Source organism: Coregonus lavaretus, assembly GCF_964263955.1.
Source record: "Coregonus lavaretus genome assembly, chromosome: 1".
NCBI lineage: Eukaryota > Metazoa > Chordata > Actinopteri > Salmoniformes > Salmonidae > Coregonus > Coregonus lavaretus.
The window spans coordinates 39,309,977-39,335,752 of record NC_139988.1 but is presented as its reverse complement, the minus strand read 5'-3'; the positions used below and the strand labels follow the sequence as shown (position 1 = coordinate 39,335,752).

At 43.9% G+C, this 25,776-nt stretch overlaps 1 protein-coding gene across 1 annotated transcript in view; it reads left to right on the top strand.

The window, feature by feature from the left end:
* LOC311127854 (glutamate receptor ionotropic, delta-1-like) overlaps positions 1-25,776 on the top strand; it is a 481,343-nt gene that overhangs the window by 286,884 nt on the left and 168,683 nt on the right. Inside the window, exon 4 of the mRNA XM_084159745.1 lies at positions 21,302-21,507. Within this exon, the coding sequence (XP_084015871.1) occupies positions 21,302-21,507 (206 nt within the window). The remainder of the gene's footprint in view (positions 1-21,301; positions 21,508-25,776) is intronic.

Here is a 25,776-nt window from a genome sequence, read left to right as displayed (position 1 = left end):
GAAATATAATTCACTGACATAGAGTTGGTATCTGAGGTAAAGTAGTGACTGCTCAGTGGCCACGGCTACAACTGGAGTGAGGCGCGAGAGTGAGCCGAGAGAAGGGGTAGGGGGAAAATGGCCCTTCTTTTCTTTTTATTTTGTATTAACCGTTTACACTCATACCCATATACAGGTTGAAAATTGCAGATTTGGACACTGATAAGTGCCTGTACAGTAACAAGCTATACATGATGTCAGAGCTCAGGGCCTCTTTTTCACAGCGCTGTATGGGTTTTGACTGTGAGCCATTCTGAACTTGAGCATCTCTCCCGCTAATTGGGCAACTTTTGCACATTTGTTGTTGTCTGAGTGAATGCTGTAAATTAGTAGGACTCAATGTATTTTGAAAGATGAGACGTTGAGGATTATAATAAATACCGCTTTGATGTCATACAAGCAAGTGTCCAAGAGTCCAAATGTGCACTTCAAATTTCCATAATTAAGATCTGCTTCTCAGATTTGCCTTGTGAAAGCCTAACACTGTAAGATCGTATTTCATAATTTAGCTAGTCATGTTGGCAATGGAACAAGCTTAAAAATTATGCCCACCCTACCCAGAAAGTAATTTATAATGGACAGTTTTGGATTGCGTAGACAACAACAGTAAATGTGTGATGGCGGGGATGCATGGCTGTGTTCCAAACAAAACAACTACAAATGTGCTTGCTCTAGTTCCTCAACGGCACAGCAATGAGAGCTCAAAAAAGCACCTTATAGTTGAAGACTCTTCTTTGAGTCATAAAAGTGCATTGAAATTACTTAGGACCTGTGCACACTTTGGAGAGGTGTGTGTGACAACTTGGAGACACCAGTTAGACCTATCATTCAAACCCTTGTAATGTATTTGTCTTATGTTGCACTTACCACAAATTCGTCAAGAATATTCTTATAATGTTACTGAATGTATCCAGAGTATTTTTAGATTTTGTTATTATCAAATGCGGCGAAATTTACAGTAAATGTAAAATGCACACAAAATCAACAGTGTAATGTTTTGGATTCAGTCTTGTCAGGTGAACTTTTGTGTCCTCACCTCATTCTAATAATTGTACCATCATCTCTCCAAACTGTTCCCTTTTCATTTCTACCATGGTTATGCATTCCATATTTCTTCTGAAAGAAACATTTCAATTTAGCCCTATCCATATATGCCAATTTCCACGTGTGTAATGGGTTAAGTAAACTACTGTATATAAGCCCAAAACACACAGTTAGTGTTTTTCATGAAATGCCCCACACACTGCATATTTCTACTGCCCGTTCCTGTGGACTGTCAATCCTGTCCCGTCTAATGAGTGTCCCGAACTTGACTCTAGAACTTGACTCCCATTCCTGCTTGAATCCTGCAGACCTGCGGGATTCCTGTTCCCATGTCAACCTCTACTGTAGATAACAAGCTCTTGACCCATCTGGTTATCATCCTGTCATGACAAAGTACTTAATTACATTTGAATATGACTGTACAAGGAAGATACAAGGATTTTATTTATTTCAATTGCTCCCGGTATGGAGTCAGTTGTACATTCTTATGTGTAAATATGTCACTTGTGAAGTACAGCAGCAGCTGATGAAAAGCTGAGGCTGTATTGCTCCTTGCTGAGTCATCAGTCGACTGGCGCTTTCTGCACTTCCACTGTGCAGACAGATGTTAGACAACATAATAGTTATACCCCACTTGCTCCAGGCACCATGGTGCTGTAGCATTGAAGTCCATGCCTGACAGTATTACTTAATAACATACAGTATCTAGTTAATTGTATGAATGTCAATGCTTGTAATGACTTGATGCAACAGTGGGCCTTACAGTAAAGGAAGTTGTGTTTGTGCAGAACTGATAATGATTTGTATGTATATGCATCATCAAAGCATACTTCTCTTCTGTATTTCCCATGAGGTATCACTGGTGGTTTGTCAAAAAGGGGCACGCTCAGGACTGAAGAGGTTTAGTTCAGTTTATTAGGATACCCATTAGCTACTACACATGCAGCAGCTACTCTTCCACATAAAACGTACAAATACATGACAAGTACAGAACCAAAAACAACATAAGATATTACATTAAATAAAACATACAACATAAGAGTTGTATACTGGAAAGACACCAAAACAACAAAAATACTATTTACACACTATTCATATTTCTACATATTCATATTCTTATATACAGAACAGTTAAATTAGATCTTTAGAAAGAGGAAAGGCGCTGTGATACAATACGTTTTTAGAATGTATTTCTTTTAAGCAAAACTTGTTTTTTGCCTGTTTAACCTCTGGTGGCAGAGCATTCCACATTGACATGGCTCTATACATAACTGAGTGACGCATTACATCTGTTTTTGGTTTGGGTATCGTGAAGAAAGCCATAGTGGCGTGTCTGGTGGGGTATGTACTGTATGTCTGTTTGAAGTGTATGCAAATAGGTTATACAAGTGGTTAGGCATTTTCAACACACAAATGTTTCTTAAAAAGACTAGAAGAGAAGTAGTCAATTTCTTCTTAACCCTCAACCATTAAAGACTATCATGCATGTTGTTGATGTTAGTTCTGTGTGTCCAGTTAAGGGTAAGGCGTGCTGCTTGGTTTTGAGCCAGCTGCAGCTTTGCTAGGTCTTTCTTTGCTGCACCAGACCAGATTACCGGACAGTAATCAAGATGGGACAAGATCAAATTATGATCAACTAGTAGAGTTGATCTTTGTGTCAAAATATTTTAAATTTTCACCACAACTTTGTCAATATGACTTGACCATGATAACTGACCATCCGATGTTACTCCTAGGAGTTCAGCTTCTTCAACTTGTTCAATGGTCACACCCTTTATGCACAAATCCAGTTGAGGTTTAGGTCTGAGAGAATTATTTGAATCAAATACAATGCTTTTGGTTTTGAGGTTTATTTAAGACCAGTTTATTGTTAATTACCCATTCTGACTCTGACTGTAACTTCTTGCTAACAATCTCAGTGAGCTCACTGGCTGTAGCTGCTGATGTGTAGAGATTGCAATCTACAGCATACATAGTCATTTTAGCTTCTTGTAAGACAAGTGGCAAGTCATTTGTTAAAATCGCGAAGAGTAACAGCCCAAGGCAACTACCCTGAGGGATACCGCACTGTACATATATGATGTTGGAGAAGCTTCTATCGAAGAATACTCTCTGAGTTCTATTTGATAAGTAACTCTCCAACCATGTGATGGTAGGTGAGGTAAAGCCATAACAAGTGCATTTTTTTTCAATAACAATGATTATCAATAACATCAACGGCTGCATTGAAATCTAACAATACAGATCCAATTATAATCTTATTATCCATTTATTTTAGCCAATCATCAGTCATCTGAGTCAGTGCAGTACAAGTTAATTGCCCTTCCCTATATACATGCTGAATATCTGTAGTTGTTCTTTGAAAAATAGCATTGCATGTGTTCAAACACAATTTCCTCCATCAGTTTACTAAGAACAGGCAGCAAACTGATTGGCAGCTGTTAGAGGCCAGAAAAGGGTGCTTTACTATTTTTAGGTAGTGGAGTTAATTTAGCTTCCTTCCATGCCTGTGGACACACATACACTCCTTTAGGCTTTGGTTAAAGACATGGAAAATAAGGGTGGCAATACAGTCTGCTACCATTCTCAATAGTTTCTCATCTAGATTGTCTATACCTGGTGGCTTATAATTATTGATAGATAACAATCGTTTTTCCGTCTCTTCCACACAAACTTGACCAAATTCAAAACAGCAATCCTTCTCTTTCATTATTAGATCTTCAATACACAAATATGATGGTTCACTGTTTTATGTTGTCATTTCACTTCTCAGTGAAGTTTAGTCACACCACCAGCTGAGCAGCCTGACTTGTTTGCCACCTTTTTTTGCCACCTTTTTTTTAACCATACATTTTTTTAATTCATCATCGATCCAGGGCGCTCTGACAGTTCTCACAGTTTCCTAACAGTTTCATGTTTGTCAACAATTGGCAAGAATAATTTTACAAAATACTCCCAAGTGCTGCGTCTGGATTCTCCTACTTATACACATCAGACCTACATCATTATTTTACATATTCTACAAAAAAACACTTTGTATGATCTCTTATAAATAGTTTTAGGCCCTGAATTTGGTACTTTGGTATTCCTTGTTATTACCACAATGTTATGGTCACTACAGCCAATGGGAATTAATATTGCTTTAGGGCAAAGCTCTGCAGCATTAATTAATATATTATCAATACAAGTGGATGTCACAGATCCAACACTATTGGTATATACGCTAGGTGGTGTTGGTTGAGTGATTATCTGGGTCATGTTACAGTCATTAGTCACAGTAAGAAGCTTCTTCTTGAGAGATTATAACCAGTCAATGTTTAGGTCACCAAGAAAATAATACATTTCATCAGAGACATTATCTAACATCACACACATATTCTTCAGATACTGACAGTTTGAATGACCTTGTGTCAGTACATAAAGTACGGGTAGGCTGATCCTTTAGTTAAGATTCAAGAAGACAGCTGTGGTATATACAGTGTATTCAGAAAGTATTCAGCCTCTTGACTTCTTCCACATTTGGTACGTTACAGCCTTAGTCTAAAATGGATTAAATAATGTTTTCCTCATCAATCTACACACAATACCCAATAATGACAAAGCAAAAACAGGTTTTTATAAATTTTTGCAAATGTCAAAAACAACAACTGATAAATAACATTTACATAAGTATTCAGACCCTCTACTCATTACTTTGTTGAAGCATCTTTGGCAGCGATTACAGCCTCGAGTCTTCTTGGATATGAAGCTACAAGCTTGGCACACCTGTATTTGGGGAGTTTCTCCCATTCTTCTCTGCAGATCCTCTCAAGCTCTGACAGGTTGGATGGGGAGCGTCGCTGCACAGCTATTTTCAGGTGTCTCCAGAGATGCTCGATCGGGTTCAAGTCCAGGCCCTGGCTGAGCCACTCAAGGACATTCAGAGACTTGTCCCGAAGCCACTCCTGTGTTGTCTTGGCTGTGTGCTTAGGGTCGTTGTCCTGTTGGAAGGTGAACCTTCGCCCCAGTCTGAGGTCCTGAGCACTCTGGAGCAGGTTTTCATCAAGGATCTCTCTGTACTTTGCTCCGTTCATCTTTACCTCGATCTTGACTAGTCTGCCAGTCCCTGCCACTGAAAAACATCCCCACAGCATGATGCTGCCACACCATGCTTTACCGTAGGGATGGTGCCAGGTTTCCTCCAGACGTGACGCTTGGCATTCAGGCCAAAGAGTTCAATCTTGGTTTCATCAGACCAGAGAATCTTGTTTCTCATGGTCTGAGAGTCCTTTAGGTGCCTTTTAGCAAACTCCAAGTGGGCTGTCATGTGCCTTTTACTGAGGAGTGGCTTCCGTCTGGCCACTCTACCATAAAGGCCTCATTGGTGGAGTGCTGCAGAGATGGTTGTCCTTCTGGAAGGTTCTCCCATCTCCACAGAGGAAGTCTGGAGCTCTGTCAGAGTGACCGTTGGGTTCTTGGTCACCTCCCTGACCAAGGCCCTTCTCCCCCGATTGCAAAAGTTTGGCCGGGTGGCCAGCTCTAGGAAGAGTCTTGGTGGTTCCAAACTTCTTCCATTTAGGAATGATGAAGGCCACTGTGTTCTTGGGGACCTTCAATGCCGCAGACATTTTTTGGTACCCTTCCCCAGATCTGTGCCTCGACACAATCCTGTCTCAGAGCTGTATGGACAATTCCTTTGATCTCATGGCTTGGTTTTTGCTCCAACATGCACTGTCAACTGTGGGACCTTATATAGACAGGTGTGTACCTTTCCAAATCATATCCAATCAATTGAATTTACTACAGGTGGACACCAATCAAGTTGTAGGAACATATCAAGGATGCACCTGAGCTCAATTTCGAGTCTCATAGCAAAGGGTCTGAATACTTATGTGTACTTAAGGTATTTATTTGGTTTTATTTTTATACATTTGCAAAATGTTGAAAAAGTCAAGGGGTCTGAATACTTACCGAAAGCACAATTGCAAATGTGTCCCCTACGTATTTATTTGGACAGTGATGCTCTATACTCCAGCATTTTGGATTTGAGATCAAATGTTGAATATGAGGGGACAGTACATAATGTCACCTTTTATTTGAGGGGATTTCCATACATATTTGTGTTACTGTTTAGAAATGAATGCAAAAAAAGGGTAAAAAGTTTTGGTAAAAAGGTAAAAAGTTTCGTCTTTGGTCCCATATTCCTAGCACAAAATGACTACATCACGCTTTTGACTCTACAAACTTGTTGGATGCATTTGCAGTTTGTTTTGGTTGTGTTTCAGATTATGTTGTGCCCAATAGAAATGAATGGTAAATCATGTATTGTGTCATTTTGGAGTCACTTTTATTGTAAATAAGAATACAATATGTTTCTGAACACATCTACCTAAATATGGATGCTAACATGATTATGAATAATCATGAATGTATCTTGAATAATGATGACTGAGAAAGTTACAGATGCACAAAGATCATGCCCCCAAATAATGCTAACCTCTCACCATTACCAATAATAGGGGAGGTTAGTATTTTTTGGGATAAATGATATTTATGACCCTGTAACTTAACACTCATCATTATTCACGATTCATTAATGATTATCCATAATCACGGTAGCAATATATCAAACACACGTTTGATATCAAACTTTGGTCCGTAGCCCATAGCTCCATAGCATTTGGTACAACTCTCATGCGTGTATTCTGTTGGAATGGAGGAATTAATGGAGCATCGATAGCCTAAAGCCCCACTTTACTAGCTATCTCAGCTTTGAATCTGTTATGGTAGCGGTACATGTCAGCAGAGGTACTGTAATGGACTGTAATGGGAGTTTGTCCATAGATGCTATAGTTAGTGTATGTTGTATTTAGACTAGAGTTGCTACAGTAATGTTGTCACGCTGACTGTTTGGCTGTTTGCTTTTATCGCTGTTCAAGCAGCTGGTTTTGTGTCTAAACTCAGACAGCATTAAATTATGTGTGTTAGTGATGCCCATTTATTCACATGAATGCATCAATGGCATCCCTTTTAAATGTCTCCTCTCTGTTTCCCTTATCTTGTCCCATTTGTCATTTCACATTTCCAACTCATCATTTTTGAGTTCATGTGAGTATTGCTTGGTTAGCGATAGCTTCCACATTGTTTGCCTTCTAGCACTAGGAGAATGGTGTCCCACCCAGAGTATTACAATTTGAAAATTATATTTTCTTGCAAGTTCGTACAAAGGAGATGGTAATCCCATGTATGCCTATCCTGTATAAACAATTTGTCATTTGGAGAATGATGAAATAAAATAAATGTGTATTTGTCACATGCTCCGAATACAACAGCTGTAGACCTTACAGTGAAATGCTTACTTACAAGCCCTTAACCAACAATGCAGTTTTAAGGAAAATAAGTGTTAAGTAAAAAATAGATAATTAAAAAATAAAAATAGAAAATAATTAAAGAGCATCAGTAAAATAACAGTAGCGAGGCTATATACAAGGGCTACCGGTACAGAGTCAATGTGTGGAGGCACAGGTTAGTCGAGGTAATTGAGGTAATATGTACATGTAGGTAGAGTTCAAGTGACTATGCAAAGAAAATAAACAGAGAGTAGCAGCAGCGTAAAAGACGAGGTGGGGGGGTGACAATGCAAATAGTAATGGTAGCCATTTGATTAGCTGTTCAGGAGTCTTATGGCTTGGGGGCAGAAGCTGTTAAGAAGCCTTTTGGACCTAGACTTGGTGCTCCGGTACCGCTTGCCGTGCGGTAGCAGAGAGAACACTCTATGACTAGGGTGGCTGGAGTCTTTGACAATTTATAGGGACTTCCTCTGACACCGCCTGGTGTAGACATCCTGGATGGCAGGAAGCTTGGCCCCAGTGATGTACTGGGCTGTACGCACTACCCTCTGTAGTGCCTTGTGGTCGGAGGCCGAGCAGTTTCCATAACAGGCAGTGATGCAACCAGTCAGGATGCTCTCGATGGTGCAGCTGTATAACTTTTTGAGGATCTGAGGACCAATGCCAAATCCTTTCAGTCTCCTGAGGGGGAATAGGCTTTGTCGTGCCCTCTTCATGACTTTCTTGGTGTGTTTGGACCATGATAGTTTGTTGGTGATGTGGACACCAAGGAACTTGAAGCTCTCAACCTGCTCTACTACAGCCCCGTCGTTGAGAATGGTTGCGTGTTCGGTCCTCTTCTTTTTCCTGTAGTCCACAATCATCTCCTTTGTCTTGATCACATTGAGGGAGAGGTTGTTATCCTGGCACCACACGGCCAGGTCTCTGACCTCCTCCCTATAGGCTGTCTCATCGTTGTCGGTGATCAGGCCTACCACTGTTGTGTCGTCGGCAAAGTTAATGATGGTGTTGGAGTCGTGCCTGGCCATGCAGTCATGGGTGAACAGGGAGTACAGGAGGGGACTGAGCACGCACCCCTGAGGGACCCCCGTGTTGAGGATCAGCGTAGCAGATGTGTTGTTACCTACCCTTACCACCTGGGGGCGGCCCGTCAGGAAGTCCAGGATCCAGTTGCAGAGGGAGGTGTTTAGTCCCAGGGTCCTTAGCTTATTGATGAGGTTTGAGGGCACTATGGTGTTGAACACTGAGCTGTAGTCAATGAATAGCATTCTCACCTAGGTGTTCCGTTTGTCCAGTGTGGAGTGCAATAGAGATTGCATCATCTGTGTATCTGTTGGGGCGGTATGCAAATTGGAGTGGATCTAGGGTTTCTGGGATAATGGTTTTAATGTGAGCCATGACCAGCCTTTCAAAGCACTTCATGGCTACAGGTAGAGTATCTTATGATAAGCTGTAGACCACACAAGAGAGTTTTCATCTATATTTTTCATAGCTGTCTATTTACCACCACAAACCAATGCTGGCATTAAGATTGCACTGAATGAGCTGTATAAGGCCATAAGTCAACAGGAAAACGCTCATCCAGAGGCAGCACTCCTAGTGGCCAGGGACTTTAATGCAGAGAAACTTAAACCCGTTCTACCTAATTTCTACCAGCATGTTAAATGTGCAACCAGACGAAAAAAAAACTCTAGACCACCTTTACTCCACAAACAGAGACGTATACAAAGCTCTCCCTGGCCCTCCATTTGGCAAATTTGACCATAATTCTATCCTCCTGATTCCTGCTTATAAGCAAAAACTAAAGCAGGAAGCACCAGTGACTCGGTTAATAAAAAAAGTGGTCAGATGACGCAGATGCTAAGCTACAGGACTGTTTTGCTAGCACAGACTGGAACATGTTCCGGAATTCTTCAGATAGCATTGAGGAGTACACCACATCAGTCACTGGCTTCATCAATAAGTGCATCGACGATGTCGTCCCCACAGTGACCATACGTACATACCCCAACCAGAAGCCATGGATTACATGAAACATACGCACTGAGCTAAAGGGTAGAGCTGCCGCTTTCAAGGAGCGGGACTCTAACCCGGACGCTTATAAGAAATCCTGCTATGCCCTCCGACTAACCATCAAACAGGCAAAGAGTCAATACAGGACTAAGACTGAATCGTACTACACCGGCTCTGATGCTCGTCGGATGTGGCAGGGCTTGAAAACTATTACAGACTACAAAGGGAAGCACAGCCGCGAGCTGCTCAGTGACACAAGACTTCCAGACGAGCTAAACCACTTCTATGCTCGCTTCGAAGCAAGCAACACTGAAACATGCATGAGAGCACCAGCTGTTTCGGATGACTATGTGATCACGCTCTCCGTAGCCGATGTGAGTAAGACTTTTAAGCAGGTCAACATTCACAAGGCCGCATGGCCAGACGGATTACCAGGACGTGTACTCCGAGCATGTGCTGACCAACTGGCAAGTGTCTTCACTGACATTTTCAACATGTCCCTGACTGAGTCTGTAATACCAACATGTTTCAAGCAGACCACCATAGTCCCTGTGCCCAAGGACACTAAGATAACCTGCCTAAATGACTACCGACCTGTAGCACTGACGTCTGTAGCCATGAAGTGCTTTGAAAGGCTGGTCATGGCTCACATCAACACCATTATCCCAGAAACCCTAGACCCACTCCAATTTGCATACCACCCCAACAGATCCACGGATGATGCAATCTCTATTGCACTCCACACTGCCCTTTCCCACCTGGACAAGAGGAACACCTACGTGAGAATGCTATTCATTGACTACAGCTCAGCCTTCAACACCATAGTGTCCTCAAAGCTCATCACTAAGCTAAGGATCCTGGGACTAAACACCTGAGCACGCCCCCATTCTCATCGACGGGGCTGTAGTGGAACAGGTTGAGAGCTTGAAGTTCCTTGGTGTCCACATCACCAACGAACTATCATGGTCCAAACACACCAAGACAGTCGTGAAGAGGGCACGACAAAGCCTATTCCCCCTCAGGAGACTGAAAAGATTTGGCATGGGTCCTCAGATCCTCAAAAAATTCTACAGCTGCACCATCGAGAGCATCCTGACTGGTTGCATCACCGCCTGGTATGGCAACTGCTTGGCCTCCGACCGCACGGCACTACAGAGGGTAGTGCGTACGGCCCAGTACATCACTGGGGCCAAGCTTCCTGCCATCCAGGACCTCTATACCAGGCGGTGTCAGAGGAAGGCCCTCAAAATTGTCAAAGACTCCAGCCACCCTAGTCATAGACTGTTCTCTCTGCTACTGCACGGCAAGCGGTACCGGAGTGCCAAGTCTAGGTCCAAAAGACTTCTCAACAGCTTCTACCCCCAAGCCATAAGACTCCTGAACAGCTAATCACGGCTACCCGGACTATTTGCACTATTTGATTTACAGACGTGAGTGCTACGGGTCGGTAGTAATTTAGGCAGGTTACCTTAGTGTTCTTGGGCACAGGGACTATGGTGGTCTGCTTGAATGATGTTGGTATTACAGACTCAGTCAGGGACAGGTTGAAAATGTCAGTGAAGACACTTGCCAAATGGTCAGCGCATGCTCGGAGTACACGTCCTGGTAATCCATCTGGCCCTGCAGCCTTGTGAATGTTGACCTGTTTAAAGGTCTTACTCAAATCGGGTATGGAGAGCGTGATCACACAGTCGTCCAGAACAGCTGATGCTCTCATGCATGCTTCAGCGTTGCTTGCCTCAAATCGAGCATAGAAGTAATTTAGCTTGTCTGGTAGGCTTGTGTCACTGGGCAGCTCGCGGCTGTGCTTCCCTTTGTAGTCTGTAATAGTTTGCAAGACCTGCCACATCCGACGAGCGTCGGAGCCGGTGTACTACGATTCAATCTTCCAGTCTGTGCTAGCAAAACAGTCCTGTAGCTTTGCATCTGCATCATCTGACCACTTCTTTATTGACAGAGTCACTGGTGCTTCCTGCTTTAGTTTTTGCTTGTCAGCAGGAATTAGGAGGATAGAATTATGGTCAAATTTGCCAAATGGATGGCGAGGGAGAACTTTGTACGCATCCCTGTGTGTGGCGTAAAGGTGGTCTAGAGTTTTTTTCCTCTGGTTGCACTTTTAACATGCTGGTAGAAATGAGGTAAAATTGATTTAAGTTTCCCTGCATTAAAGGCCCCGGCCACTAGAAGCGCCACCTCTGGATGAACGTTTTCCTGTTTGCTTATACAGCTCATTGAGTACGGTCTTAGTGCCAGCATCGGTTTGTGGTGGTAAATAGACAGCTACAAAAAATATAGATGAAAACTCTCTAGGTAAATAGTGTGGTCTACAGCTTATCATGAGATACTCTTTCTCAGGCGAGCAAAACCTTGAGACTTCCTTAATATTAGATTTCGTGCACCAGCTGTTGTATACAAATATACACAGACCGCCACCCCTTGTCTTACCGGAGGCCGCTGTTCTATCTTGCCGATGCAGCGTAAACCCCGGCAGCTGTATATTATCCATGTCGTCGTTCAGCCACGACTCGGTGAAACATAAGATATTACAGTTTTTAATGTCCCGTTGGTAGGAGATTCGTGATCGTAGCTCGTCTATTTTGTTATCCAATTATTGTACGTTGGCTAATAGGACTGATGGTAGAGGCAGATTACCCACTCACCGTCGGATCCTTACAAGGCACCCCGACCTACATCTCCGATATCTCTGTCTCTTTCTCCTGCGAATGCCGGGGATTTGGTTCTGGTCGGGTGTATGAAGTAAATCCTTTGCGTCCGACTCGTTAAAGAAAACATCTTCGTCCAGTACGAGGTGAGTAATTGCTGTCCTGATATCCAGAAGAGACGGTGGCAGAAACATTATGTACAAAATAAGTTACAAATAACTAAAAAAAACACACACAATAGCACAATTGGTTAGGAGCCCGTAAAACGGCAGCCATCTGAATAAAAGTGGAAAACTGTTTGGATTTGGAAAAGTCATTCATGTGAGGACATTTTGTCATTTTTGTCATCCAACTTTTAACCTAAATCCAATGACATGGTGAAATGTTTTGTTGATTTCACATTGAATTCGCATTAGTTGACAACTCAACCAAATGTGAATCAAAGCTAGACGTTGAAGTGACGTCTGTGCCCAGTGGGATGCTTGCAGTGAAGTAACATTGACAAATTAAAAGTAGTGGGGTGAGTACATGCGGTGAATCAAATGAAGCTGTGTTTACATTTAGCTTTTGACCATGACCGAGAGACAGTTTAGAGGGCATGTTGTACTGTATCTGCACTGGGACTCTTTCAAGATGCATGAATGTCCCTGTTGGAGTTGAATACACAATAATAAACCATTATTGTGTGTTCAGTGGAAGTCAAATCAGGTCACTTTTGTTATCTAACTCTCTTCAGTCCATTAGGACTGAAACTTTTGCTGGTTTCTAGCTCTGCCTTTATCAGCAACAAACATCTTCAATCAATGACTGACCGGGAAGAAGAGAAAACTAGCAGAAACTGTAGGTCTGTAGAACCAGGACTGTGGACATCTACTTTGAAAAGTTTGGATATGCAAAATACAGTTGACTTATCTAAATATTGAGAAAGGCCATTGGGATGTGCATAGACACTGAGTATTCAAAACATTAAGATCACCTGCTCTGTCCATGACATAGATTGACCAGGTGAATCCAAGTGAAGCTATGATCCCTTATTGATGTCACTTGTTAAATCCACTTCAATCAATGTAGATGAAGGGGAGGAGATAGGTTAAAAAAGGATTTCTAAGCCTTGAGACAATTGAGATATGGATTGTGTATGTGTGCCATTCAGAGGGTGAATGGGGAAGACAAAAGATTGAAGTGCCTTTGAACGTGGTATGGTAGTAGGTGCCAGGCGCACTGCTATGTGTCAAGAACTGCAACGCTGCTGGGTTTTTCATGCTCAACAGTTTCCTGTGTGTATCAAGAATGGTTCACCACCCAAAGGACATCCAGCCATCTTGACACAACTGTCGGACGCATTGGAGTCAACATGGGCAGGCATCCCTGTGGAATGCTTTTGACACCTTGTTGAGTCCATGCTCCGATGAATTGAGGCTATTTTGAGGGGAAAAGGGGTGTTCCTAATGATTGGTATACTCAGGTGTTCCTAATGTTTGGTATACTCAGTGTGTAACACCTATATAAACTCACATATTGTAGTAAATCATGACAGGCCCTGAATGCACCATGTTCGTCCCTGGGCGGCGTCGAGATTACCTGGGCTCCATAATGAGTGTGGAGTGGGACATCTGTCACTGCCCTCTTTATGGCCTGCTCTCTTCTCAGAGGAGGAGATATTAGACTGGTATTAGGTGGGCGATTTATTTAGCTGCCGCACACTGCAGGAGATGGGTCTTAATGCGTAGCCCCTTTTCAGATGAGGAGTGGATGAGCATAGGCAAACAGAGAGGAATGTGCTATGGGCTTGTATAATGAGCAAAGTAAAGAGAGAAGAAGAGAGAAAGGTTAGAGGAGGATATGGACTGACTACAAACATTGGGAGAGAGTGAAATGGACAGAGGTGTGGTGAAAGAAAGTCAGAGACAGTTCATAGTTAATTTTTGTATAGAACTATATTTTGTGGTGTAAAACGACAGCAACTATTTTTTTAATGTTTTTTTATTTTTTATTTATCAAACTCAAATCTTACTGCTGGTAATTACATTAGCATTCCTCCCAAAAAAGAAAGAATAAGCAAGGAATAAGTCCTAAATATTTCAAAAACTAAAAGCATTGTATTTGGGACAAATCATTCACTAAACCCTAAACCTCAACTAAATCTTGTAATGAATAATGTGGAAATTTAGCAAGTTGAGGCGACTAAACTGCTTGGAGTAACCCTGGATTGTAAACTGTCATGGTCAAAACACGTTGATACAACAGTAGCTAAGATGGGGAGAAGTATGTCCATAATAAAGCACTGCTCTGCCTTTTTGACACTATCAACAAGGCAGGTCCTACAGCCCTAGTTTTGTCGCACCTGGACTACTGTTCAGTCGTGTGGTCAGGTGCCACAAAGAGGGACTTGGGAAAATTGCAATTGGCTCAGAACAGGGTAGCACGGATGCCCTTAAATGTACACAGAGAGCTAACATTAATAACACGCATGTGAATCTCTCACGGCTCAAAGTGGAGGAGAGATTGACTTCATCACTATTTGTTTTTGTAAGAAGTGTTGACAAGCTGAATGCACCAAGTTGTCTGTTTAAACTACTAGCACACAGCTCGGACACCCATGCATACCCGACAAGACATGTCACCAGAGGTCTCTTCACAATCCCCAAGTCCAGAACAGACTAAGGAAGGCACACAGTACTACATAGAGCCATGACTACATGGAACTCTATTCCACATCAGGTAACAAATGAATGCAGTAGAATCAAATAAAAAAAAAATAGATAAAAATATACCTTATGGAGCAGCGGGGACTGTGAAGAGACACACACAGGTACAGACACACACATACGCACACACATGCTAGCACATACACTCTACACACACGTACATTGCAATTTTGTTGTGTGGTGGTATTGTCACGATCGTCTAAGGAGGAGGACCAATGCGCAGCGTTGAAGGTGAACATATTTATATTTATTTAATGATCACACGATCAAAACAACAAACGAAAAACATGACATCTATGGTTTCAACACAAACCAACACGAACAAGAAACCACAAACACAAAGTGAAAGACAGACAGTTAAATATGGCTCCCAATCAGAGACAACCAGCTGACACTCGTTGCCTCTGATTGGGAGTCACTCAGGCCAACATAGAAATACAAACATAGAATTACACACCCTGGCTCAACATAACAGTGTCCCCAGAGCCAGGGCGTGACAGTACCCCCCCCTAAAGGCGCGGACTCTGACCGCGCCAACTAAATACCACAGGGGAGGGACCGGGTGGGCACTCCGCCTAGGCGGCGGATCCGGCTCCGGGCATGATCCCCACTCCTTCTCTTACCCCCCAAAGTACCCCTGGTCCGATCTGGCCCTGCTGACCAGAGCTGAACTGAACACTGGTGGAGCGGATTGCTCTAGCTCCGGCGTGACGCAGCACCTGACAGGTGCCGGACCCGCCACCGGTGGAACAGGCACGGGCCGTGCCGGACTGACGACGCACACCACTGGCTTGGTGTGGGGAGCAGGAGCGGGCCGGACCGGGCTGACGAAGCTCACCACTGACTTGGTGCGGGGAGCAGGAACGGGCCGGACAGGGCTGACGAAACGCACCACAGACTTGGTGCGGGGAGCAGGAATGGGCCGGACTGGGCTGGCGACGCGCACCACAGACTTGGTGCGGAGAGCAGGAACGGGCCGGACAGGCCTGACGAAACGCACCACAGACTTGGTGCGGGGAGCAGGAATGGGCCGGGCCGAGCTGGCGACGCGCACCACAGACGTGGTGCGGAGAGCAGGAACGGGCCGGACAGGGCTGACGAAACGCACCACTGACTCGGTGCGGGGAGCAGGAATGGGCCGGGCCGAGCTGGCGATGCGCACCGTAGACTTGGTGCGAGTGGCAGGAACAGGCTGGACCGTACTGGGAACACACACCACTGGCCCTACGTGGGGATCAGGAACAGGCCGGACCGGACTGGCAACACACGCCAGTACCTCTCGCCGTGCCTCTACATCTTCCACCCCCTCTTCGACCAGTGGCCCCCGTAACCTGGCGGCCTCCTCTGCCAATCCGCTGGGCCGCTCTGCTGCGGTCTCCTGCTGGCCCGTCGTCCACGGCGTTAGCCCCCCCCTAAAAATGTTCTGGGCGTCTCCCCTACCCGTGGACCAGGTCTCCATGTCCCTCGCCAGCCTTTCGCCCTTCTGCCACAATGTCAAGCCCTTCTCTTCCTCACTCGGCTTGACCCAGTCGAGGAGGCGAAGGAGATCTGTTAGGGATCTCCCTGGCGATGGCTCCTGGACACGCTGCTTGGTCACATCTTGGTGGTTTCTTCTGTCACGATCGTCTAAGGAGGAGGACCAATGCGCAGCGTTGAAGGTGAACATATTTATATTTATTTAATGATCACACGATCAAAACGAAAAACGTGACGTCTATGGTTTCAACACGAACAAGAAACCACAAACACAAAGTGAAAGACAGACAGTTAAATATGGCTCCCAATCAGAGACAACCAGCTGACACTCGTTGCCTCTGATTGGGAGTCACTCAGGCCAACATAGAAATACAAACATAGAATTACACACCCTGGCTCAACATAACAGTGTCCCCAGAGCCAGGGCGTGACAGGTATTATACATTTTGTATTGTATATATGTAGTGGTGTAATAATGTTCTATGATGTACTGTTTTATCTTTTATTTTATGTGTGATATAAGTGCTTTAATGTATTTGGACCCCAGGAAGAGTAGCTGCTGCCTTGGCAATACAAATACAAATAATAAATGACTCCCCTTTCTCCCCACACAACAATACAGTTTAATCACAAACACATTTTAGTAAAACTGAAGATGCACAATCTTGAGCCCACCATTGGACTGGCATTTGCATAAGGTAGCTGCATTCCAAAAATGCAATCAATTCAGAATATCTTTGAACACGCTAGTGCCAATGGCAAGGAATATGACAGTATTGATGGAAAGGTCAATATGTATCAGGGAACCACTCCAAATCCTGCCTTCTGCTTTTGCTAAAGCACTTCCATAGCAATAGCTGTTACAGTATATGACCAGCTCAGTTCATGCTGTTGTAGAAAAATGAACCACCACCCACATAAATAGTGCAACTTCTGATGACTACATGGTGTCCACTAACTACCTAAAGATCATGAAAAGTTTGTTGAACATCCCAATTAAGCCTTAAGTGCACATACACACATACACACACACACACACGCATACACACACGTAGTGTGGTAATATTTATCATATATGCATATTATATATACCTCACATGCGACCCATAATAAGACTAAGCAATTAGCCTATATTTATCTGACTCCATAAAGATAATTAAAATATGCAAGCAGACTTCAATAATTGCTCTGAGAGAGTAATAATAATGGCAGATATTTCAAAACATTGTAACATGAATGAAACCTCATACAAGGTATAAAGCTTAAGTTACAAACATTAGAGTGCAATACTCTAGGCATGATCAGAGAGGGAGAGAGAGAGAGAGAGAGAGAGAGAGAGAGAGAGAGAGAGAGAGAGAGAGAGAGAGAGAGAGAGAGAGAGAGAGAGAGAGAGAGAGAGAGAGAGAGAGAGAGAGAGAGAGAGAGAGAGAGAGAGAGAGAGAGAGAGAAGTCCTAGCCTGAAAAGCCATTCCCCAAGAGTCTCTGGGGTGGAGAGAGAAAGAAAGCGAGTAGGTATCTCACAAGTGCAGTTCAGGAACAAAATAGAACGAGACAATGAATCTAATACCCTTTTTTAAGCATATGAGTTGTTTGGATTCAAAATCTGAGTTGTTGACCAGTAGTATTACTGTAAAGTTAACCTCCAATCAGATATCAGACCTACAGGATGTAAAGACATCAGAACCTCTGCTACCCAGAGGTGTGACAAGAGGGGGTTGGTGAGATAATGCAGTGACTTCTGAATTCCTATGACAACAGAAAGGAATTCTTGCATACAGTTGATAAGAGTCACTTCGGGGGCTGGGCCGCCCTACAAAGACACACACACAACTTTACCATGGCGTCCCCCGGCCATGCATGTCAAGCTCTGATCAGAGGCACTAAAGTAGGTTAGAGTCTGAGTAATCTAGTTAGTCTGCATTAACATAGACAGAGGTCGATATCATGATTGTCAGAGGAAGAGGGAGGATGAGGGCTTGTCTTTATAATGGCATTTTCCTCAGTACACAACAGGCTGATGCATATTTACATTTTACATTTTAGTCATTTAGCACACACTCTTATCCAGAGCGACTTACAGTTAGTGAGTGCATACATTTTTCATACTGGCCCCCCGTAGGAATCGACCCCACAACCCTGGCGTTGCAAGCGCCATGCTCTACCAACTGAGCTACAGGGGAGATATAGAGTACTTTTCCATAAAATGTACTGTATGTAATACAAGTGCTAATTTCTGTCTGCCAATGACTTTATTTATGAAGGTGTTATGACAGCAAATGTTTTGTAATTAATGCTGAAGTAAGTTTTACTACAAGTCAATTAAATCTTAAGCAAAGGTTATTAAATGGGTTTGTGCATAATTAGATACAGTATAATGCAGAATTACGCATAATACATTTCATACTCCAGTAGGTCTGTGCAGAGATGTCTTATAGTTGGTTTGTGAAACAGCTTATTTGTGGACTCATGTAAAAACATTTCGCTACCTTCTGGTCATAATATACTATTTTGCCAAGAAAACGTAGCCTATTTAGTTGATTTTTTTTTTGTGATGCTGAGTCTCTCTCCAAGGTAGAGTATTTTAACCTTTTAAAGCCAGATTTTGTATTCTGAAGTGATGCTTGAGGAAACATGACCAGAAATCTGACCCATAACTACTCATTAATCCTCTTTTCTGCTTCCTGTCTATGGCCAGGATAGTGTAGCTGTGCTCTGGAACGCCGCCCTAGGTTTAGCACTGGGACTTTGAAGTCAGCATCAGCCATCTTAGTCTGTGCCCTCTCCCTGAGCTATTGCATGGCCACCTTTCATCCAGGATTAATCTGAGATAGAAATGCCACTGAACACTTTTTTAAGGCAGGACCAAAGTTGATGCTGTTATATTCTCCATATGTTTGCCTTTGGGAATGACTTGAGCAAACCTGCCCGTTGTCCGTGAGGTCTCATTTCCAGTCCATTACATTGCCTCTCCTTCTCTGGTTTCAAGATGGAAACAGAATAGTGTTCTTTCCACCAAGGGAAATCTTAAAACCAATAACTTATTGTCCCTGTTTCACAATAGGCTAGGCAAACTTGAGAGAGTGTGTGTGAGAGAGAGTGTGTGTGTGTGAGAGAGAGAGAGTGTGTGAGAGAGAGTGTGTGTGAGAGAGAGTGTGAGAGAGAGAGAGAGAGAGAAAGTGTGAGAGAATGTGTGTGTGTGTGTGTGTGTGAGCGAGAGAGAGAGAGTGTATGTGAGAGAGAGAGAGTGTGTGTGTGTGTGTGTGAGAGAGAGAGAGAGAGAGAGAGAGAGAGAGAGAGAGAGAGAGAGAGAGAGAGAGAGAGAGAGAGAGAGAGAGAGAGAGAGAGAGAGAGAGAGAGATTTGTTTACTATCTACTTCACTTGCTTTGGCAATGTTAACATACGTTTCCCATGCCAATAAAGCCCTTAAATAGAATTGAATTGAATTGAGAGAGAGAGAGACCACACCTTTGCTTCAAAATTAGTTGGGGATCAAGAGTAAATACAATGTTTCTAAGCTATGAAGAGTATAGTCTTGAAGGTACAACATAAACTATGGTCCTGGTTCTGTACATTTGTTCATTGTGAGTGAGGTTATTGTGGCCAGACATAGGCCTATAGTTTTGCCCAAAGAAACACAAGGAGAATGCTGAAGATGTGCACAGTATCGGTCTTCTGCTTGACAAGTGATTTTTTGTTATTGTATTTTCCCTTTGTGACCCTGAGCAGTATAAACACAACAACATATACTGAACAAAAATATAAACACAACATACAACAATTTCAAAGATTTTGCTGAGTTACAGTTCATATAAGGAAATCAGTCAATTGAAATAAATTAATTAGGCCCTAATCTATGGATTTCACATGACTGGGCAGGGGCGCAGCCATGAGTGGGCCTGGGAGGGCATAGACCCACCAACTGGGGAGCCAGGCCCAGCCAATCAGAGTTTTCTTTTTCCCACAAAAGGGCTTTATTACAGACAGAAATACTCCTCAGCACCCCCAAATAACAGGGATATAAACAAATATGTGCACAACATTTGAGAGAAATAAGCTTTTTGTGCACATGGAAAATTTCTGGGATCTTTTATTTCAGCTCATAAAACATGGGACCAGCTCTTTACATGTTGCATTTATATTTTTGTTCAGTGTATATTACCATTGTCAGCTCTCTACCCTCTCTAGTGTACGGTATGTGTGTATGCTGTCTGATATACTGTGTGTGTGTGTGTGTGCATGTGTGTGTGTGTGATCATGCATTTGTGCATGCGTGTGGCTGGGTGAGACCGTTTGCTCTGAACACTGATGAGGGTCCTGAATGACTCATCAATCCTCTAGAGGTGCAACGAGAGAAGATTGGGAAAAAACTCAAACCCACATATAGCAGATTGCCACAATTCCCACTGTGGGGAGTGAGACACTATGCAAACGGCATGGTTCACCTCTCTTTAAAAATCCAGTTTGACATTTGGCACGACTGCAGCTATGGCTGTAGGCTTGGTTATTCTCGGTGGAGAGCCTGGTTTCCCTTCGCCTTTGATTTGCCTGTTCAGCACAACCACTCTGGAGAGGCTTCCCTCCACATTTCTCTGGGAGATGCACACCCGCCACTCCACTGGCTGTAACCTATAAACAGAGAAAAACTGCGCATTGAAACTGAAGCATCATAACAGAAACTCAAATACCTGTTGAAACACAATTGATATGCTGGCTTATAACTAAATTAAGCAGATCTGTTTGATGCTGGTTGCTGAAAGCTGTTCACTTTTACTTCCACTCAAATAGCCTCCCACCTGCAAGAGCTGAGAATGAAAATTACTGAAAAACCTGGCCAATATCCTTCCGAGAAGGGAAGCGTGACTCTCACTTTTCCTGGAAGGCCTTTTGTACCTAAACGTCAATGTTTTGAACAAAAATGTAATAAATGATTCCGTTAAACAGTTATACTTAGTTACGGTTGCACCTGCCTCTGATGTTCCTGTAATGTTCGGCTGCATTTTTAACTGTTTGTCTCTGCTTGTTTGTCAGACATCCGCGGGTTGCAGACATTCCTGGACCAGGCATCTCGGCAGGGTCTGGACGTGTCCCTGCAGAGGGTGGACCGCAACGTGAGCAGGGTGTTCACCAACCTGTTCAGCACCATGCGGACCGAGGAGCTCAACCGCTACCGGGACACGCTGCGGCGGGCCGTGCTGCTCATGAGCCCCCGAGGAGCACAGGTGTTCATCCACCAGGTGAGTGGTTGTGGTCACCACCATGATACTGTACCTTATTTTCTGTTTGGAATTAACTGAAAGGTCAAATGGTGATGTCATTTCGATTTATTTATAACGTGTACGCTAAGGAGTTGGGAAGCAAGTACAGGGTGTGAATTTAATAATGAACAGAACATGGAACAAAACAAGAAACACGAGTAGCGTACAGACATGAAACACAGGAACAGAAACTATAACGCCTGGGGAAGGAACCAAAGGGAGTGACAGATATAGGGGAGGTAATCAGGGAAGTGATTGAGTCCAGGTGAGTCTGATGAAGCGCTGGTGCGCGTAATGATGGTGACAGGTGTGCGTAATAATGAGCAGCCTGGCGACCTCGAGCGCCAGGAGAGGGAGTATACGTGACAGTACCCCCTCCCTGACGCGCGGCTCCAGCCGCAGGACGCCGACCAAAGGGATGGTCACTTCTGCTGAGGCGCGGGAACCTGTTGAGCCAGCTGAGGCGCAGGAACCTGACGAGCTTGGCTGAGGCATGGGAGCCTGACGAGCCGGCTGAGGCATGGGCGCCTGACGAGCCGGCTGAGGCATGGGAGAGTGATGAGCCGGCTGACACATGGGAGCCTGATGAGCTGGCTGAGGCATGGGAGCCTGATGAACCGGCTGAGGCATGGGAGCCTGACAAACCGGCTGAGGCATGGGAGCCTGACAAACCGGCTGAGGCATGGGAGCCTGATGAACCGGCTGAGGCATGGGAGCCTGACAAACCGGCTGAGGCATGGGAGCCTGACAAACCGGCTGAGGCATGGGAGCCTGATGAACCGGCTGAGGCATGGGAGCCTGATGAACCGGCTGAGGCATGGGAGCCTGATGAATCGGCTGAGGCATGGGAGCCTGACGAACCGATTGAGGCATTGGAGCCTGCCGAGCCTACCGAGTCTTGTAAACGGACGCTTGACGGGCCAACCGGGACTTGTAAACCTGTCGAGCCAGCTGAGGCGTGGAAGCCTTGCGAGCCAACTGAGGCATCCCTGGTTGCTCCGGCAGCGGCACCAGGACCCAACGTCACCTACAAAAACAAAAAACAGTCCCTGATGCTTCCCTTTGGTGAGGGTTATTCTATAACATGTACGCTAAGGAGTCGGGAAGCAAGTACAGGGAGTGAACTTAATAATGAACAGAACATGGAACAAAACAAGAAACATGAGTAGCGTACAGATATGAAACACAGGAACAGAATCAATAACATCAATGCTGACTGGGGAATGAACCTGAGGGAGTGACAGATAAACGGTAGGTAGTCAGGGAGGGGATTGAGTCCAGATGAGTCTGATGAAGCGCTGGTGCGCATAACGATGTTGACATATGTGCGTAATAATGTGCAGCCTGGTTACCTCGAGCACGGAGAGGGAGAATACGTGACATTATTAACTTTTATTTAATTAGCGAAGCTCAATTGAGACCAGGGTCTCATTTTCAATGGTGCCCTGAGACCATAAAGTAAAAGATAATAACAATATACAATAACAAGTACATTACATTAGAAGATCACTAACATCACAGCGATCATCAACAGGTTATTAAATCAATCAAAACAATTGCACACCTCAGTGAACTAATTAATCATCAGAGTTTTAAAATACCCTAATGTTATGCCCTAATGGCAACAGTGGTAACCCGTCACTCAGGGCGGGTGGGGCTTTTGAGCCAAAATAACAGGCAGAAATAAAAAATACAAATAAACATATACAGTACCAGTCAAAAGTTTGGACACACCTACTCCTTCAACGGTTTTTCTTTATTTTTACTATTTTCTACATTGTAGAATAATAGTGAAGACATCAAAACTATGAAATAACATATATGGAGTCATGTAGTAACCAAAAAATTGTTAAACAAATCAACATATATTTGACAAATTAACTTTTAAGAAGGCACACCTGTTAATTGAAATGCATTCTGTCATCAAGTGTAAAGCTTTGTGTGTAGATGGATGAGCTTACCCCTCATCCATCTACACACAATACCCAATAAGCGAAAACAGGTTTTTAGAAGTTTTAGCAAATGTATTAAAAGTAAAACATTAAATGCCTTATTTATATAAGTATTCTGACCCTTTGCTATGAAACTCAACATATGTTGACAGTGCATGTCAGAGCAAAAACCAAGCCATGAGGTCGAAGGAATTGTCCGTAGAGCTCCGAGACAGGATTGTGTCGAGGCACAGATCTGGGGAAGGGTACCAAAACATTTCTGCAGCATTGAAGGTCCCCAAGAACACAGTGGCCTTCATCATTTTTAAATGGAAGAAGTTTGGAACCACCAAGACTCTTTCCTAGGGCTGGCCACCCGGCCAAACTGAGCAATCGGGGGAGAAGGTCCTTGGTCAGGGAGGTGACCAAGAACCCGATGGTCACTCTGACAGATCTCCAGAGTTCCTCTGTGGAGACGGGAGAACCTTCCAGAAGGACAACCATTACATTTACATTTTAGTCATTTAGCAGACGCTCTTATCCAGAGCAACTTTACAGTTCGTAAGTGCATACATTTTTTTTTTCATACTGGCCCCCCGTGGGAATCGAACCCACAACCCTGCCGTTGCAAGCGCCATGCTCTACCAACTGAGCTACACGGGGCCATCTCTGCAGCACTCCACCAATCAGGTTTTTATAGTAGAGTGGACAGATGGAAGCCACTCCTCAGTAAAAGGCACATGACAGCCTGCTTGGAGTTTGCCAAAAGGCACCTAAAGGACTGTCAGACCATGAGAAACAAGATTCTCTGGTCTGATGAAACCAAGATTGAACTCTTTGGCCTGAATGCCAAGCGTCACGTCTGGAGGAAACCTGGCACCATCCCTACGGTGAAGCATGGTGGTGGCAGCATCATGCTGTGGGGATGTTTTTCAGCGGCAGGGACTGGGAGACTAGTCAGGATCAAGGGAAAGATGAATGGAGCAAAGTACAGTGATCCTTGGTGAAAACCTGCTCCAGTGCGCTCAGGACCTCAGACTTCGGCGAAGGTTCACCTTCAAACAGGACAACAACCCTAAGCACACAGCCTAGACAACGGAGGAGTGGCTTCGGGACAAGTCTCTGAATGTCCTTGAGAGACCTAAAAATAGCTATGCAGCGACGCTCCCCATCCAACCTGACAGAGCTTTAGAGGATCTGCAGAAAAGAATGGTAGAAACTCCCCAAATATAGGTGGGCCAAGCTTGTAGCATCATACCAAAGAAGACTCGAGGCTGTAATCGATGCCAAAGGTGCTTCAACAAAGTACTGAGTAAAGGGTCTGAGTTCTTATTGAAATGTAATATTTCAGTTGTTTTTATTTTTCATACATTTGCTAAAATGATTAAAAACCTGTTTTTGCTTTGTTAGTATGGGGTATTGTGTGTAGATTGATGAGGGGTCTGAATACTTCCCGAATGCACTGTACAGTGTCCACCCTCCTCTCCCTTCCTGAAGTGAAAACAATAGATAGCTTTTGACAGTTACACTCCCTCAATAATAACTACATTGAACAAAAATATAAACGCAACATGCAACAATTTCTGACATTGTTCTGAGTTACAGTTCATATAAGGAAATCAGTCAATTGAAATAAATTCATTAGGCCCTAATCTATATATTTCACATGACTGGGAATACAGATATGTATCTGTTGGTCAGATACCTTAAAAGACAAGGTAGGAGCATGGATCAGAACACCAGTCAGTATCTGGTGTGACCCCCATTTGCCTCACGCAGCGTGAAACATCTTCTTCGCATAGAGTTGATCAGGCTGTTTATTGTGGCCTGTGGAATGTTTTCCCATTCCTCTTCAATGGCTGTGCAAAGTTGCTGGATGTTGCCGGGAACTGGAACACGCTGTCGTAAGTGTCGATCCAGAGCTCAATGGGTGACATGTCTGGTGAGTATGCAGGCCATGGAAGAACTGGGATATTTTCCGCTTCCAGGAATTGTGTGCAAATCCTTGCGACATGGGGCCGTGCTTTATCATGCTGAAACATGAGGTGATGGCGCTGGATGAATGGCACGACAATGGGCCTCAGGATCTCGTCACGGTATCTCTGTGCATTCAAATTGCCATTGATAAAATGCAATTGTGTTCGATGTGGCACTCTGTTCACAACGTTGACACCAGCAATCCGCTTTCCCATAACAGACTTCACCGTCATAACCGAATTCAGCATGCCCACTGAAGTCGGTGACAAGGTTCACCTGTGTAATGATCATGCTGTTTAATCAGCTTCTTGATATGCCACACCTGTCAGATGGATGTCAG